This window comes from Pezoporus flaviventris, unplaced genomic scaffold (genome assembly GCF_033815535.1).
Source record: "Pezoporus flaviventris isolate CSIRO_AGI_PZ_B2104156 unplaced genomic scaffold, CSIRO_AGI_Pfla_v1 ptg000037l, whole genome shotgun sequence".
Taxonomy (NCBI): domain Eukaryota; kingdom Metazoa; phylum Chordata; class Aves; order Psittaciformes; family Psittacidae; genus Pezoporus; species Pezoporus flaviventris.
Genome location: NW_026892585.1, coordinates 10,018,855 through 10,033,930, shown reverse-complemented (window position 1 = coordinate 10,033,930; position 15,076 = coordinate 10,018,855). Strand labels below are relative to the sequence as shown.

The window sequence follows — 15,076 nt, the reverse complement described above, 5'->3', positions numbered from 1 at the left end:
GGGCTAAAACTATGGGAGCTGCTACGGGCAGAACCGAGCCTGCAGCAGGAGACCCCAGACCCAGCCATGGTTCAAACAGAAGAGGCAAAGATGGCAATCACAGACCCCAGTCAAAGAGGGCATCTCACATCTCAGAAGAGGCCCTGGCTCCAGCACCAGCAGGGAGGTTACTGGGCGAGGAGGATCCCAATCTCATTTTGCTGGCTGATGCTCCAGCCCTTTCTTTCTCTGCTGATGCTCCAGCTAAGCTGGAGCCAGGCATTTGCCGGCTGCTTGTGCCAAGCAGAGCTCAGGTGAAGAGCTGAGTGAAACTCAAGCTGTTTCAGGGCATGATGGCAAGCAAGAAGTGCTATAGTGGTTCAAGACTGCACTCCACAGAGCTGAGAAAGGCATTGCTGCCTCCCTGATTGTGTGGCCAGCTTTTGCACAGCTTCTAGCGTTTTCTGTAACTGGGAGAACCCAGCAGCAGCCTCCAAGGGACCAAAGAGAGGAAAAAATAGCATGCAATAATGTTTTTTCCCCTGTGCCACAGCCCAGCCTTGAGAAGAAGAGGAAAGGGCAGAGAGAGGCATCCAAGGCAAGGAAAGAACTGGACATGGGGCAGGTATAGGAGCTTGTGCTGTGCCAGCCTGCAGCGAGGCCGTGTGGTGGGCAGGGGCTGGGACTTCAAAGTGACACCAGTTCCTTGAGTTTTTAGCCATAAAGGAAACAAGCGTGCATGGAATGTCCCCAGTACTGGTGCCCAAGGAGAGCACTTGCCAGCTGGTCAGCAGCGAGCGCTTGCTTGTTCCAAGGGTGATGTGAAGAGGAGAGGGCAGCACTGTGGGACCGGCCACGCTGCTTCTTGTGCGGCTGCAAAGGAGAGTGTGACATTTATGACATTTATGACATTTACTGTTGCTGGAAGGGAGCCAACCCTGATCCCCACATGTGCTGCAACACGTTTTGCCAGGTACTGTGGTCCTGCAGACCTCCAGCCTCTGCCCCAGCCTCACAGTGGGCACTGGGACCTCCTCATGATGACACCCTCATCACTGGGTAGTGGTGAATGCGGGAGACAGGAGGCTTCCAGCTCAGGCAAGCAAGAGCCCGATGTGCAGCCGCATCATCTGGGGAGCTTCCGAGAGGCCCCTGTTTGCCACTGAGCTCAGCTCTGAGGGTTTGGTGCCTGATGACTGCTTTCACAGAAGGTACAAGCTGGTCTTTTGAGCCCTCTTTTACCTCTGTAACCCTCTGGTGAGAGCTCAAGTTCAGTTTCTGCAGCAGGACAATGGATGGGGATGAGGGATGCTGCTGACCATTTGGCTTCCCTTTGAAGCTCCATCCAAAAAGCCATATTATGGCAATGCCATGGTGCGGGGTCCTACAGCAAAGTCGAAGGGGTTTACTGAAAGCAATGGACAGGGGACTGAAATAGTCAGCAATTCCAGGAATGAGACACATCTGCCCTTTCCCAGCAAAAGCCTTCTAGGCAAATAAAGAGTGTGGCTAGTACAAATATTGCCGTGACCCTCTGGCACTACGGGATGTACTTAGGTCATCAAAGCCAAGCTGCCTCAAGGCAGGCTAGGCAAATTGAGTTTTCACTAGGGCTTGGAAGGGCTGGCTGCTGATGTAAGCGAAATGGGGTGTCTATCTCCCAGCAGCAAAGGTCCATGCTCAGGGGAGGGAACTACGCATTTTCCATGGTCTTCCCTTGGGAGATGCTGCTTGGAGCCACAGCCCTTCCTCTGCTCAGCCCTACACATGGCTCTGCTTTGGGGTTTTCACTATAGGAACTCTGCATCCAGGTCTGAGCAGCTCTCACCTCCCCCTTTCCTAAAATGGGGCTGGCAGCATCAGAGCTCTGAGGACAGTGGAGGATGCTCAGGTACAGCAGGAGTGGAGTCATACAGCTCAGCTAATTAGTGCTAGTATTTCTGTGTCTGGCCTTTTCTCAGTTCACATCCATCTGGGGCTCTTTTCAGTCATTATAGCGCGTTCCACTCGCCTGTGTTTTGTTTCCTCTCTCCTCCTCTGTCTCCCAGATTTTTGCCACTGTTTCACATCCCAGTCCAAGTTATTTGTCTCTTCTGTCTTGCTCCGGTCGTGGGAACATTAGCAATGTTTTCCTGCAGAGCAGGGTGGCTCAGAGACCGCCTCGCAGACCTGACAGCCACCCTAGTGCTGCTGGCAAAGGCTGGAGCAGCTCAGCCAGCCCCTGGGAAATGATCCTGTTTACGCGGTTCATCACCATCTGATCTACCCACCGCTTCTCGCTCCTGCCTCGGCCCAACTGTGCTGCCACGGGGCCGTGCCGAGCCGGGGGGACATGCAGTCAGTCCAGCCTGTGAAGGGAAGTGTGACTCACATGGGCCTCCCACCCATGAGTAACAGTGCTGGTCTATCACGTCTCAGACAGCCGGGGCAGCTTGGCGGAAGGGAGGCTGCTTCCCTGGAGAGGAATGGAATAGGTCACCCAGGACACGAGCGATAAAAGGGACAACGAGTGTGAGACATGGCAGCTGTGAGGAGCCTCACATCAGATGCAGGGGCCTGTACCCCAAGGTATAGCCAAGGAGGTACAAATGCAGGTGGACATGGGGTACAGGGATTCCCATGTAACACTGTCCAGTTCTGGGCTCCTCAGTACAATGAAGGCAAGGAGATACTGGAGAGGGTCCAGCAGACCCTCTGGAGCATCTCTCTTATGAGGAGACATTGCAGGAGCTCAGCCTTAGTCTAGAGAAGACTGAGAAGGGATCCCATTAATACAGATCAGTCTCAAAGGTGGGTGTCGGGAGGATGGTGCCAGATCCTTTACAGTGGTGCACAGTGACAGGACAAGGAACAATGGCCATAAACTAAACACAAGAAGTCTCACCTCAGCATGAGGAAGAACTTTACATTGGAGGTGGCAGAGCACTGGAATATGCTGCCGATGGGGATTGTGGAGTCTCCCTCTCTGCCTGGACACTATCCTGTGCAATCTGCCCTGGGTGGCCCTGCCTTGGCAGAGGGCTGGCTTGGATGATGTCCAGAGGTCCCTTCCAACCCAAACCATTCTGTGATTCTTCCTTCTTCCTTGCTCAAACCCACTTCTCTTTTCCTGGGAAATGCATGGTCCCAGTCTGAAGCCAAGCAAGGGAAGACAGGCGGAGACAGCGAGAACACGAGAGGTGGAAACACAAAGCAGTTATGTGCTTCTCGGCATGGAAAGAGGCCCAGGTTATTAAATAACAGGCAATTTCAGCATGAGTTATTAATATTAGTTTGTACTGGGAAGTGGTGCCTAGGGGCTCCCATTGCACTAATCACATAACAAAGCCATGTTCCTAACACAAATAGCTTGTGTTTCAGCCTGCAGAGAACAAGTCGTCTCCTTCCCATTATCCTCCCTTTGAAAAAGCAGGATGAAGATTGCACAGTCGAGCCCACAAAAACTGGGAAAGGGAAAAAAAAGACATTGGTCTGCCTTACAGTGCCATCGCTTACACCCATCCATCCAGCCCAGTGACTCCATCACCGCCTTGGGACCACACTGCCTCCTCTTCCCCTGCTTCAGCCCTGACCCCAGCACGTCTGGCCGCAGCAGCACTTTTGGGTGCAGTGATGTCCCATTACCTATTTAAGGTGGTGGAGGGCTGTGGGGTGGGTTTTTCCTGCCTCACTGATCACTGCTGTGTATCTATCTGTTTTTCTCAGACTTTGCAAACTGCAGTTCCCTCATGTACATGCCCTTCTGAAGCAAGAAACCGGTTTAATGAATTAATTAATTTGCAGCCTTGGCACTAAAGCACAGACTAAAGGTCAACAGCATCCGCTAATTTTGGATGATACAAACCATGACTGCCCTACTATATTTTGTTTTCCTGAGGACCTGGCATTATTTTGAGTTTCACCACATGGAAACAGGTCCTCCTACCCCCTGGCTGCAGCTTTCCACATGCAGCTCTTCACTGTCCCAAACCCAAGTCAGGCTGCAGGACCAGATAAATGCCCTGCAGCCCCAGCCCTTCGCCTGGCAGGGCTCACCTCTGCTGATGCTGTGACCCTGGTGTCTTAGCAGTATAGAATCATGGAATGGTTTGGGTTGGAAGGGACCTTAAAGCTCATCCAGTTCCAACCCCCTGCCACGGGCAGGGACACCTTCCACTGGAGCAGGCTGCTCCAAGCCCCTGTGTCCAAGCTGGCCTTCAACACTGCCAGGGATGGGGCAGCCACAGCTTCTCTGGGCACCCTGTGCCAGGCCCTCAACCACCTTTATGGTAAAGAATTTTCTCCCAATGTCTAATCTCAATCTCCCCTCTGTCAGGTTAAAGCCATTCCCCCTTGTCCTGTCACTACAGGCCCTTGTCAAAAGCCCCTCTCCAGGTTTCTTGTAGTGTGTTTTGCATCTTCTTCCACACCCTCAACACTGCCAACAACCATGGTGACAAACAGGGCAGGGATCCCCACAGCATCTCCTGCCCTCTTGACATCTAACCTGAGGCAGCCCAACTCTCCACCCCGTTTTCCTTCCCCATAGCTTTTACAATGTGAATGAAGTGAAGCAACATTCTGGGAAGCAGAAACAGGAAAGCAAGAGACCACGAGTGGAAGCGCTACACGTGCTGATTGCAACCAGGCTCTGCAGCTGAATTAAGAAGTAACTCCCTCCCCGGAGGAGCTATTTTAAAAGCTGAAAGCTAAGAACTTAAGTACAAAGGCTTTTGTGTTTTTATTGACATTGTAAGAAAGTTTGTTTTTTTTGTTACAAAAGAGCTAAGTGGTTCTGAAAGCAGAAGTACAGTTCGTATGTACACAGTGCTACAGACCCTTCCGATCAACCTAAGGCTTGAGAAACATCAGATCGTAACTGCAGGTTTATCAAATGAAGACCACTAAGGCCCGTTACAGCCAAACACTATTCCTACCGTACGTAAATGTATGTACACATTTTCTTTTTTTTCTTTTTTTTTTTAAAAAAAAGGATTACAAGTTTTATTAAAAAAAATAAAAAAATTGGGGAAAAAAAAAAAGAACACATTTTTATCTTACACATCTGCAGGACTGACAACAGTAACTGTTCCATAGGAGACATTCCACCAATCCAAGGACAGTAACACGTGAATACCAGAGGTTTACAAGACGTTTTGGACACTATTAACAGTGGTATGTGCCATCAATCAGCTGAATGGTAAGTGCAGCCTCACTGGGAACATTTGGCAACACATCTTGGTCCCTCTCTTTTTACAGGAGCAACACAAAATAAGGCACATACATTGCGAGAACAGGAACACTGCTGTTGGGAAGGATGGGCCATTGCTCAGCAGGTATGGGAGAGCTGACCGGCCACTTCATCAAGGGCTGGGGGAGCAGTGAGGGGAAGTAAGGACCCAGCCAGCACCATAATGCACGTACCATGTAGGGCTGATCTCCAAGGAGGGAGTAAAGTCATCTGCCATGGGGATGTGTGGGGCCAGCACTCACCAGCAAACCCCCTTGGGAAGCCTGCTGGCTCTCTGGAGGAACACCTTTCCTCTACCTGGGTGTACCTGATGGATGAAGTCCCACTGGTGATCCCACTTTGTGGGAAGTAAAACTGCCTGGAGAAATAGGGGTGCCTGACGCAGGCCCAGTGAGGGAGATGCGCCAAAGGGCAATGGTAACCAATCTGGAAGACCCCCACAGAGCCATTAGAAGAAAAGGTGATTTAGACACCGGCTGCAGTGCTTTAAAAATAGGAAATTCACACTATTTTTTGCTTTTCCTAATACTCTTAGCATGAGTGGTGGGTTTCCCGCTGCTATGGCAATGGCAACTGATGCAACAGATCAGCTAAATACACAAAAGCAAGCTTTGGCTCTGTAACTGGTAGAACAGGAGGGGTGCCAGTAAACATGTGAGCAGTGATGGTGGGACATTCCCCAAACTGCCACATATTGACAAGGAGGTTGACAACTGAAAGGTGGTGCCCAGCCTAACAGTGCCACACTCAGAGAGCCCAGTCTACCCTATGAAATCAAAACCCAAACCGAAGACTGCTGGGCTACGAGGTATTGCTACCCTCACAGGTACCAAAACAGGAAGCTTAAGGCCAGGTTGGACAGGGCTTTGAGCAATCTGGTCTAGTGGAAGGTGTCCCTGCCCATGGCAAGGGGTTAGAATGGGATGAGCTTTAAGGTCCCTTCCAACCCAAACCATTCTGTGAAAAGCATGAGATACTAAAAGCAGGAAAATGACACACAAACCTAAGTGGCACATACACTTAATGACAGAATAACGATCAACCATTTGCACAAACTCCCTGGGGACACGGTGGAGTCTCTGGTTCTTCAACCTTCGCAAATCAAAGTGGGATGCCTTTCTGGAGAGTGTGGTTTTGGCCAAGACACACTACTGGCCCAACACAGGGGTGAGTGACAAAGGTTTGCCAAATCCAGGAAGGCAAATTAATGACTCAAGCAGTCCCTTTTAGCCTTGAGCAATATGAATGGCTACTTCTAAGCCCTGATGGATCACATCTGTCAATAGGCTCCAAGCTTCAATTTGACCAGCAAATACAATTATGAACTGGAAATTGAGTTTTAAAAAATAGTTTGAGGTTGCTTTTTTTTTTTAATGCATTGGACTTTATGACAATAAAAGGCTTCTCTCCCAAGTCACCTACTCCCAAGCTGGTCATAAGTCTCCCTGATGAAACTGTTTATAAACACGTAATTGATGATTTAATAAAGAGCCAGCAAATGGTTACCGAGAACCATCTGCAAGATGTCCAGCACAGCCTTCCCTCGTACACAGGCTGCTGTTTCTTCACATGGTTGTGAGCTGTTATCATGGCACTGCAATGTACAGCATGGCCATAGAAGCATCCCTCCTACCCCACTCACCTGCCTGGCTGGTGGCATCCTTTCATGACAGGACAAGGGGCAAGGGCTGGTACAAGCAGCAGGTTTCTACAGGGCTGCCTTTGTGCAAGGAGAGCACAAGGAGCAGCATCGCCATGTTCCAAACTGACTGTTTGCCATGTGAGCTGTGCCTAGCTCCCTGTGCAACCCAGGGACCACTGCAGGAGGGCTGTGATAGCTGGACATAGGAAGGGAGGTCAGGAGGGAAACTGGCAAAAGGCAAAGAGCAGGATGGGGGAATATGCGTGCATGTGACAGAGGAAGGAAGAAATGCTTGCTAAAGATATGGAGAAAGACAGGAGCTGGGTGATCATAAAAGCTGTAGGATATTTACATTTGTCTTGCTTTTTGACATTCCAGCTCACAGTGCAAATCACTTGGTACGTGCTGTGTTAAGCACAAATACGGCCCCAGCACCAGATTCCTATGATGTTTTCCTACTGATTTACAGCTTCTTCCTCTAAGAGCTGTTAATAGATCAATGTTATCTGACAGCTTCACTGAGGTTGTATTCCTACACGTTTCCTCAAATGCCATGCCCTGAATCAGTTGGTATTTCAGCTTTTTTTTCCAGTCAAAAGAATGAATACTGTGGCCTCCTAGTCCACAGAAATCACCTTCCGCTTGTTTTTGCTATTTTTAATGCAGTTTAAGTTTCCTGATTTTGTAAAGCCTGGATACAGAGGAAAAACATTTAGCAGTTTGCCTGCCATCACACTGATTTATTTGGTTAGTTTGAGAACTGGGCTATTCATTTTCTACTTACTTGCTTTACATGCCATAACCGTGTAACTGTGTTACATCAGCGGGCATTTACTTAGTTTAAAACATCCACCCATGAAGCTGTATGTGCTCAAAGGGATGTACAAAACAGTTCTGCTGGCAAAGGAACTGCTACTGTGAATAAAATGCAGTGGCTCAGCAAAATACCTCAACAATTCGCATTAAATTAAAAATCGCCAGTATGGAATATTGCAATTTTGTTATTTCACTGTATGAAATACTCCATAAGACCCTGATCGTATCTCCACAAACGTGGTATGGAAGTAAGGGATTCTAGACTACCCAAATCGTGCCCATTAATTTTACTATCCAATCATTTGAAAAAGAAGACTGAAAAACAGAATACCAAACAGTGCAGAAGATGAGATCTGGACTAGGAATAGCTTTCTGGTCCTCTCCTTCCTCTGAAATGGATTAAACAAGACACAGTCTCAGTATCATGATGCAGGGCAGTGACAGCTATCTGTGTGTTTGTTTACGAAAACCTTAAACTTTTGCTAGGGATCAAAGGGATGATGGTTGTACATTTCCTATTTGCTTGAACCTCCTCATTTCTTGTGCTCCATGACTCTGAAACTACAGCCTAGGAGTATCATGTCAGTGCATTTCTGAAGGGTTGTCCACCTCAGTGCGATCTATCCAGTGCATCCAGAGAGGATTTCATCACTGTAGGCTCACTTCACATTGTGCCTGGTTATTTTGTGCCTATATGTTTAGGGGGAAGAGTTGCAACAAGTTGTACAAGGCTTAGTTTCTTTTGAGTGACAGAAAAATTGCGAAGTTATTTCATCAGACCTTTCTTAAAATAAAAAAAATCCCCAAACAAAACAAAAACATGCACTTCACACGTTTACACTGGTTTACAATTAAAAAAAGGCAAAAGGAAGCATACAGACATTCAAAAAGGGGGGGGGGGGGGGGGGGGGGGGAGAGAAAGAGAGAAAAGGGGAGGGAGGAATGAGTGTAGCAATACTGATTCAAAACTGAAATGGAAGACAGTTTCTCCCTAGAACACTTTAGGGTTTTCAGAGTCCTTATTCCATAAAAGGAATATACTTGAAACACATCCCATTTAGGTGAGATGAGACTGCTAAAATACATACACAACTAAAAAATACGAGTCTTTTTCATCTGTTATCTCCTAAGGGTTCTTTTTGTTTTGTTTTGTTCTTTATGTCTATTGCATAACAGCAAGAAACTTGCTTTCTTCTGCAAGTGAGGTCAACAAAGAGCTCATGTCCCCAATAGCCATGTTGGTTGTGCTTACGGGCATAGCTGGGAATGTAAGAGACGCTCGGGGAGTGGTGAGGCGTGAGGAATTGCGGGAGAGATTCTGAATGATACTCGGGCTCAGGGCTCCTGAAATTAAGCTGACGTGGTCCCCATCATCTATGATAGCATCAAAATCAATCTGCACACCCTCTAGACTGGTGCTGTCAATGCTGTCAACTGTGCTCGACACTTGGTTAGCCCCCGGGGAAAGAAGCTCAGATGAGTTTGCAGTTGCAGTCCCCTGCAGCAGGCAGTTAGCTTCTGAACCAAAGAAAGAACCTGTTTTCATAGCTTGGTGGCTAAAGCCCATGGTTTGGTCATATAACTGACCAGAGTAATTCTGCACGTTAGAGCAGAACTCCTGTGATTGACCTTGCATCTCCATCTTAATGGTGTTTACCCTGTACGCCTGGTTGCCATCACTTATATGTCCTTGCTGTTGTGCCAGGTTGCTTCTCAACACGTTCTGCCGTCTGTTGCCGCTGTAGTTAGCACATGGCTGGTAACTTTTGGACACCAACAAACCTGAAGGCTGGTTACCAGTGGTGTGAGACACTGGTGGACAACCCTGCGGCCCTTGGTACAGGCTGCTTTGTGAGGTAGGACTAACCTGCCCTAGCATCATTTGACCGGATTGATCGACTCCCTGGTAATGAACGCCATCCCCAACTGGTTGGTTTTGCAAATACTCCTGTTCCATCATATTCCTGTTCTGTATCCCATTTGCCATACTGGTGGCTTGATCGCTGGATACCATGGGGTGGCCGAAATTTTGTGGGTTCCCACTCAGTGGCATGTTGCTACTTCTCAACTTCTGCCCTTGAACTGCCATGCCACATGAATTGTCCATTGCCCCAGACATTATGGCCTGCCTTCCGATGCTTTCGCTGTAAGGCTTATTGGGCTGCATGCTGAAAGAATTGCCAGCTCCGCTGCCAAGAACCATGTTTTGCTGTAAACCATAGGAACCAGTGTTCTCCATCAGGTTCTGATAGCTGTTCTGCTGGGCCATGTTGCTTCTTTCCAGACTCTGCTGCTGAACCATCATATTGTTATACAGTCTGAAGGCCCGAGACTGCTGCACTGCTGAGCGCTGGCCGCATTTCAGTTTTGAAGAAGATAAGTCAGAACTTCCTGAGCTTACTTCATTCCACTGAATGGGCAAGTCGCTTTTGTTTGCCTCGGAACCTGCCTGCTGACTGCTCGGTGGAGGGGCTTGGTCGAAGTTGCTGTGGTTGTTGTTTCCCAACACTGAGCTGTGATGCATTTTGTTGCCATCTAGGACATTGTTCAACAAGTGGTCATACATGCCCTGGTTCTGGGAATTCAGATACTGAACCACGTCATCTGGCAGGAGATCCTCATCATTCAGACTGCCACCTGCTTCCATTGTAGCAGCCTCCAGGGCGACGTTCTCACTGATGCTCGGAGGACATGGGGAGCTGAAGCCGCGGAAGACGCCACCCTCAGAACGGGTATAGTTCTGAAGAACAAGGTTGCGCTTTTCCGTGGATGGAGGCAAAGCAGGAGGGTTAAAGCTATTAAGACTGTTGAAACGCTGAACTCTAGGGAGAGAGAGGTTGTCAGAGGCCATTCTTACTGGATCACTGGCTCTTCTTGTTCCATTTCCTAAAGCATCATGAGACAGAAAATGCCTCCTGCTGTAACCATTTGCCCCACCGTCACTACATCTTCGAGGGGCATTCACTGAAGGCAGTGGAGATACTCCAGACTCCCTGCAGTCACCCAAGAGTGCCATCCTTGTTTTGAGGCTCATCCTCTCCATGTTAGGCAGTGGAGTTGGTGGGGGTCCACCAGTAGCTGCTGCATATTTAGCTTTCAGCCTGTATTGCTGGGCCGGGGTGAGGCTGAGAAGACTTGGCAGGTCATCACACTGGCTCGCTTCACTGGAGCGCCGGGAGGCATCTGTCGAGATGGGGTCATAGGAGTCTGCAACACTCACGTTGTGCGGTCTCCCCTCTGCCTGGGAGGCATCGCTGGACCTCCGGCTGGAGAAGCAAGGTGAGATTCCAGAGGACCTGCGGCTGCTCAGGTAGGCTGAACTGATTGTGCTAGTATTGCTGTCCCTCCTGTTCAGCATGTTCAACACAGTGATGTCTGTACTCGAAAGTTCGTTCCTGTTCGGCAGAATAGTCATGGATCCTCCTACACTGCAGCTGCTGTTCGACTGGGTACCTGAAGGTAAAATTCACAGTTAAACACACATCACCCAGAAACTGGAACAGAAAACACCAAGTAAAGGGGAGTACAGAGGAAAAGTCTGCACCATGACAGCAAATCACAGCAGTGCTCTGTCTTGAATGAAGTAGGGATAAAAACTGTGTCCTTAGGTTAAAAGCTAATTCAGAGGCTCAAGGGTAGCATTTCAGTGTGAATCCCAGCACATAATTTATAGGCCACAGCCACAAACTGTCATCAGCTGGTATAGCACAGTGCAACTATGCTGACTGATGTGCCAGAAGGACACATTCATAAAGGAGCTTTTTATAGGCAAAATATAATTGAAAAGGCATTTGCATGGGATGGCAAAATGTACGAATTGGAGACCATTCAATGCAATTTCTAAGACCTCTTGAATTGACATAACTCCTAACAACTCCAAAGCATCTTTGCTGGTTTCCTTGTTTTAATTTTTGGGTAAACAGAATATATATCTTAACTTTGCATAGCTTCTTTCGATTGAACAGGCTTTAGAAAACCTGGGCTGTCACTGCTGGGTGGAGAGCAGAAACCTGTGGGCACACTGTAGGCAATGTAGAGTTAGGAGGGACAGATATTTTCGCAATGAGCAGCTCCTTGTACAAACCCAACTATGGATCTTCAGAGTTCCATCTCACCTTGCTCCCATCTATGCATATCTGCCCTCTGTAGCAGTAGTATCTGTACATACAATTACTTCCATGTGTGGGAACAGTTTATTTAAAGGGGAGCCCAACACATCTATGCAAAGCGTGCTTTGCTAAGGCCTCATCTGAAAGAGTTCCATACAATAAACTGGCAGGTATTTATTTCACCTGCCTTGCCCCAAAACAAGACAGGATTATGATGATCTTGGGTCCAAATCTTTAACTGTATGGAATATTTAAAACCTGAGGCATGGCTTCCTTGTCTTGCTGCCCCTGTTCTGTAAAATATGGGTCTATCAGACTTCTCTCAGGGTAGGCAGTAGGACTTGTAATGAGGGGATGAATAGAAAGTGATCAATTTATGAACCATTCTCACAGCAAGACTGAGCAAGCAAGCAACGAATTTAAGGGCAAAAAGTGTTACCACTCCTGTTATGTGTATCTCACCATTTCCTATGAGAGGCGGCAAGGTCGGGGCTTTGGAAGGTGGAAGGGGGTTCAGTCTTGGAAGCATTCCATTAACTTGTTTCAACCTTTCTAATTTCACTTGCTCCATCCATTTGGTCCCTGTCATATTCCTCCTGGCCTGTAAGCCAAGTGCTGTGGTGGCTGTGGAAATGGTAGAGTCCATGATTGGGGTTTCATCGATGACACTGAGGTCTCCTACACTACCACCACCGGTCAGAGTAAGCTCGATCCCATTGTTGGAATAGTTGCTGATGGGGGACTGTTCGCTGCTGCATGTAGACTGACCACCAGGGCTTGGCTGAGATGTCTGTTGAAGTAAGAAACAAAAGCACGTGAGGGTTAAGCAAACAAAGCTAAGAAGAGCACTTGCAGCAAATGCAGGTCTAACTGGAGTCAAAGAAAACCAAATGCAAATTTTAGCATTAAATGGTAACAATGATCATTCATTCAGAGTCTTTCTAGGTAGTGATTTTAACAGTAGTGAATGCCATTGCAAAACTCGAGATTAAAATTCAGTATTATCTTGCTGATACTATACATTATACCTACATGAGACATTTATTCAGTTATTTTCTTAATTACTTCTATCACTTCCTGTCATTTATGTCTTGGATACTCTACTTTGGATATGCACTGTTCCCAGTTGAAGATGCAGCTCAATAAACCAAATCAGAATTCAGTTACAGAGTTTAATTTACACTGGTAGGGTTGCAACAAGCAAACAAACAAGACTCCAACAACACTGGAATTTGGGGGTTTTTAATTAGACTTGCGTCTAAAGAATGTAAGTATTTTCCAAGCTTAAGGCTCATTGTTAGGAGCAGTGGTTGGCCTGAAATGTTGGCACGTAATAAAACAGGGACAAAATAGCAGTGCAAAACATACTGTATCATACTATGAGCATCCTGTTACAATAGCAGCACTAGGGTCTAACTTCTACCTCCTCTTATACCACCTTGCCCTGAACAAAGGTGGTGATAATCTACTGAATCAAATCCTTCATTTCACTAGAATTTAAGACTTCAAATTGAAGAATTTAAGTACACAGTACAGGCTGCTAATCTACAGGAATATAAACCCGCTGCAATAGCTTCTTCTTTCTTATTGCTGTGTTCCCTGCTGCTCTAGCGGAATTCTGGCTGTGGAGAAACAGGGACTTCATTTATTTTTCATAAAGTTCTCATGAAAGAATGGGAAAACTTCTCTGATAAACTGAAACACTCAGACAGATAGACCGACAGACAAAGCAGGCAGCAACAGGGACAGAAGTCTCTCCATGTAATATGTTATTGTAAGTTGTATCAGTGTGATCACAGATCCGTGGGGCATGCAGTATCATTTTGCTCCCAAGAACAGTTTCACATAAGTATGTCAAGTTTGGGGTTTCTTCTGTGTTTTTTTAGTATTTTTTAGATATTTGAATATTTTCAACTATTATTTTCTGTGATTTTAATGCACATTTTACTGACAAATGCTAGCTAGAACTTCTGAGGGAGCAGTGGGGGCTTTTGCTTTTAACATCACTGGATGAAGACACAGATTCATAGCACTACTGTAGCTTCATATGCCCCTGAGGAGTCCATTAAGATGCAGTAACTATTTTATTATTTCTAACTTGAATGATGATACTTAGAATTTATGAGGCCACACTGAGCAAGTTCATTTACAAATCTTGGCCATGGCAAATCTGGTGACAAAAACAGAAGTAACAGTTATTATATGGAAGAGCATTTGTGCTTCTGGACAACAGTTTCATAACATATGGGAGAAGAGCAATAAAGGTCAGAAGCCTGTTCTTGTAGCCACTTGGCAAGATCACAGTGAGGTAGGTTACAGAAATAAGAACTGCATTATGGAGAGCACACATTCTAGATGTGTAATACAGAAAAAAAATGGATGTTTCATCTAAAGGGGAAGGTACACAGGCATTTCTGAAGACACTTCACCAATATGAGCCAGATTTTTCACATGTCAAGTGTTGCAAAATGTTCACAGCACATTACAGTTGGGAATGTGTTTGATGGATTGCACATTACTAAATGAAGGAATGATTAGACAACAGGCAGTAGGCTAAAATGAAGACATAAATAATGTTGCAATAGGAAAAATGGCAGAAAAGTTAAAATGCCCTCACCTTATTACCCACTGTCCTTAGGAAGTTAGAACAAGACATTTAAGAGCATTAGACAGAAAAGACATTGGATTAGTTGAAAAAACAGAAAATATATCTTAATTCATACAAGCAATGAAAAGCAGGAAATACAGAATTGTTTTCAGATGATATATTTCAGTGAGAAATATTTAATACTATGTAGCAATCAGCATTAATACCCCTCTCCTGCAAATGTTACTCCTGTTAAAACTGCCTATGCTCAACATGCCTCAATAATGCTACGCGTTTACCTAGCTAAGCAAGAGGGGCATAGGTTTTGTTCTTTTGTAACCCAAGGTACATCAAAGACAGCAGAAGATCTTTACACTTCAGCAGGAGTTAACTACTCTGGGCTGTTGGAATTTTCTGAATTCAGGATTAAAACTCCACACTTTGGGATAAGCCTTAGGCACAACATAGCAGTAACTCATATTTCAATGAGTAATTGCTTTGAATTGCAGCATGATTAACAAAATGAGCAGAATTTGGAGTGCTCATATTTGTAGTCCCCAAGGGTTGGGTCCAGATGAACCACAGACCCAGACACTGAAGAGGATGGAGTAACTGCCTTTGATAGTTTCAATCTTTGTGGAGAGTACGGATGGCAAGTGGAATGCAGGCAAATGAAAGAAGAACTTTCTTTAAGATGTCAAACAATGGAGTAA

At 46.4% G+C, this 15,076-nt stretch overlaps 1 protein-coding gene across 7 annotated transcripts in view; it reads right to left on the bottom strand.

Annotated features, from left to right (window-relative positions):
• Positions 1-4,675: 4,675 nt before the first annotated feature.
• The window catches only part of GLI3 (GLI family zinc finger 3), a 209,277-nt gene continuing 198,876 nt past the window's right edge, over positions 4,676-15,076 (bottom strand). For all 7 annotated transcript variants that reach the window (XM_061464657.1, XM_061464660.1, XM_061464659.1 and 4 more), the window contains 2 exons: positions 12,239-12,566; positions 4,676-11,120 (listed from right to left, as the gene is read on the bottom strand). In XM_061464657.1, the coding sequence (XP_061320641.1) occupies positions 8,830-11,120; positions 12,239-12,566 (2,619 nt within the window). In that variant the 3' untranslated portion in view covers positions 4,676-8,829. The remainder of the gene's footprint in view (positions 11,121-12,238; positions 12,567-15,076) is intronic.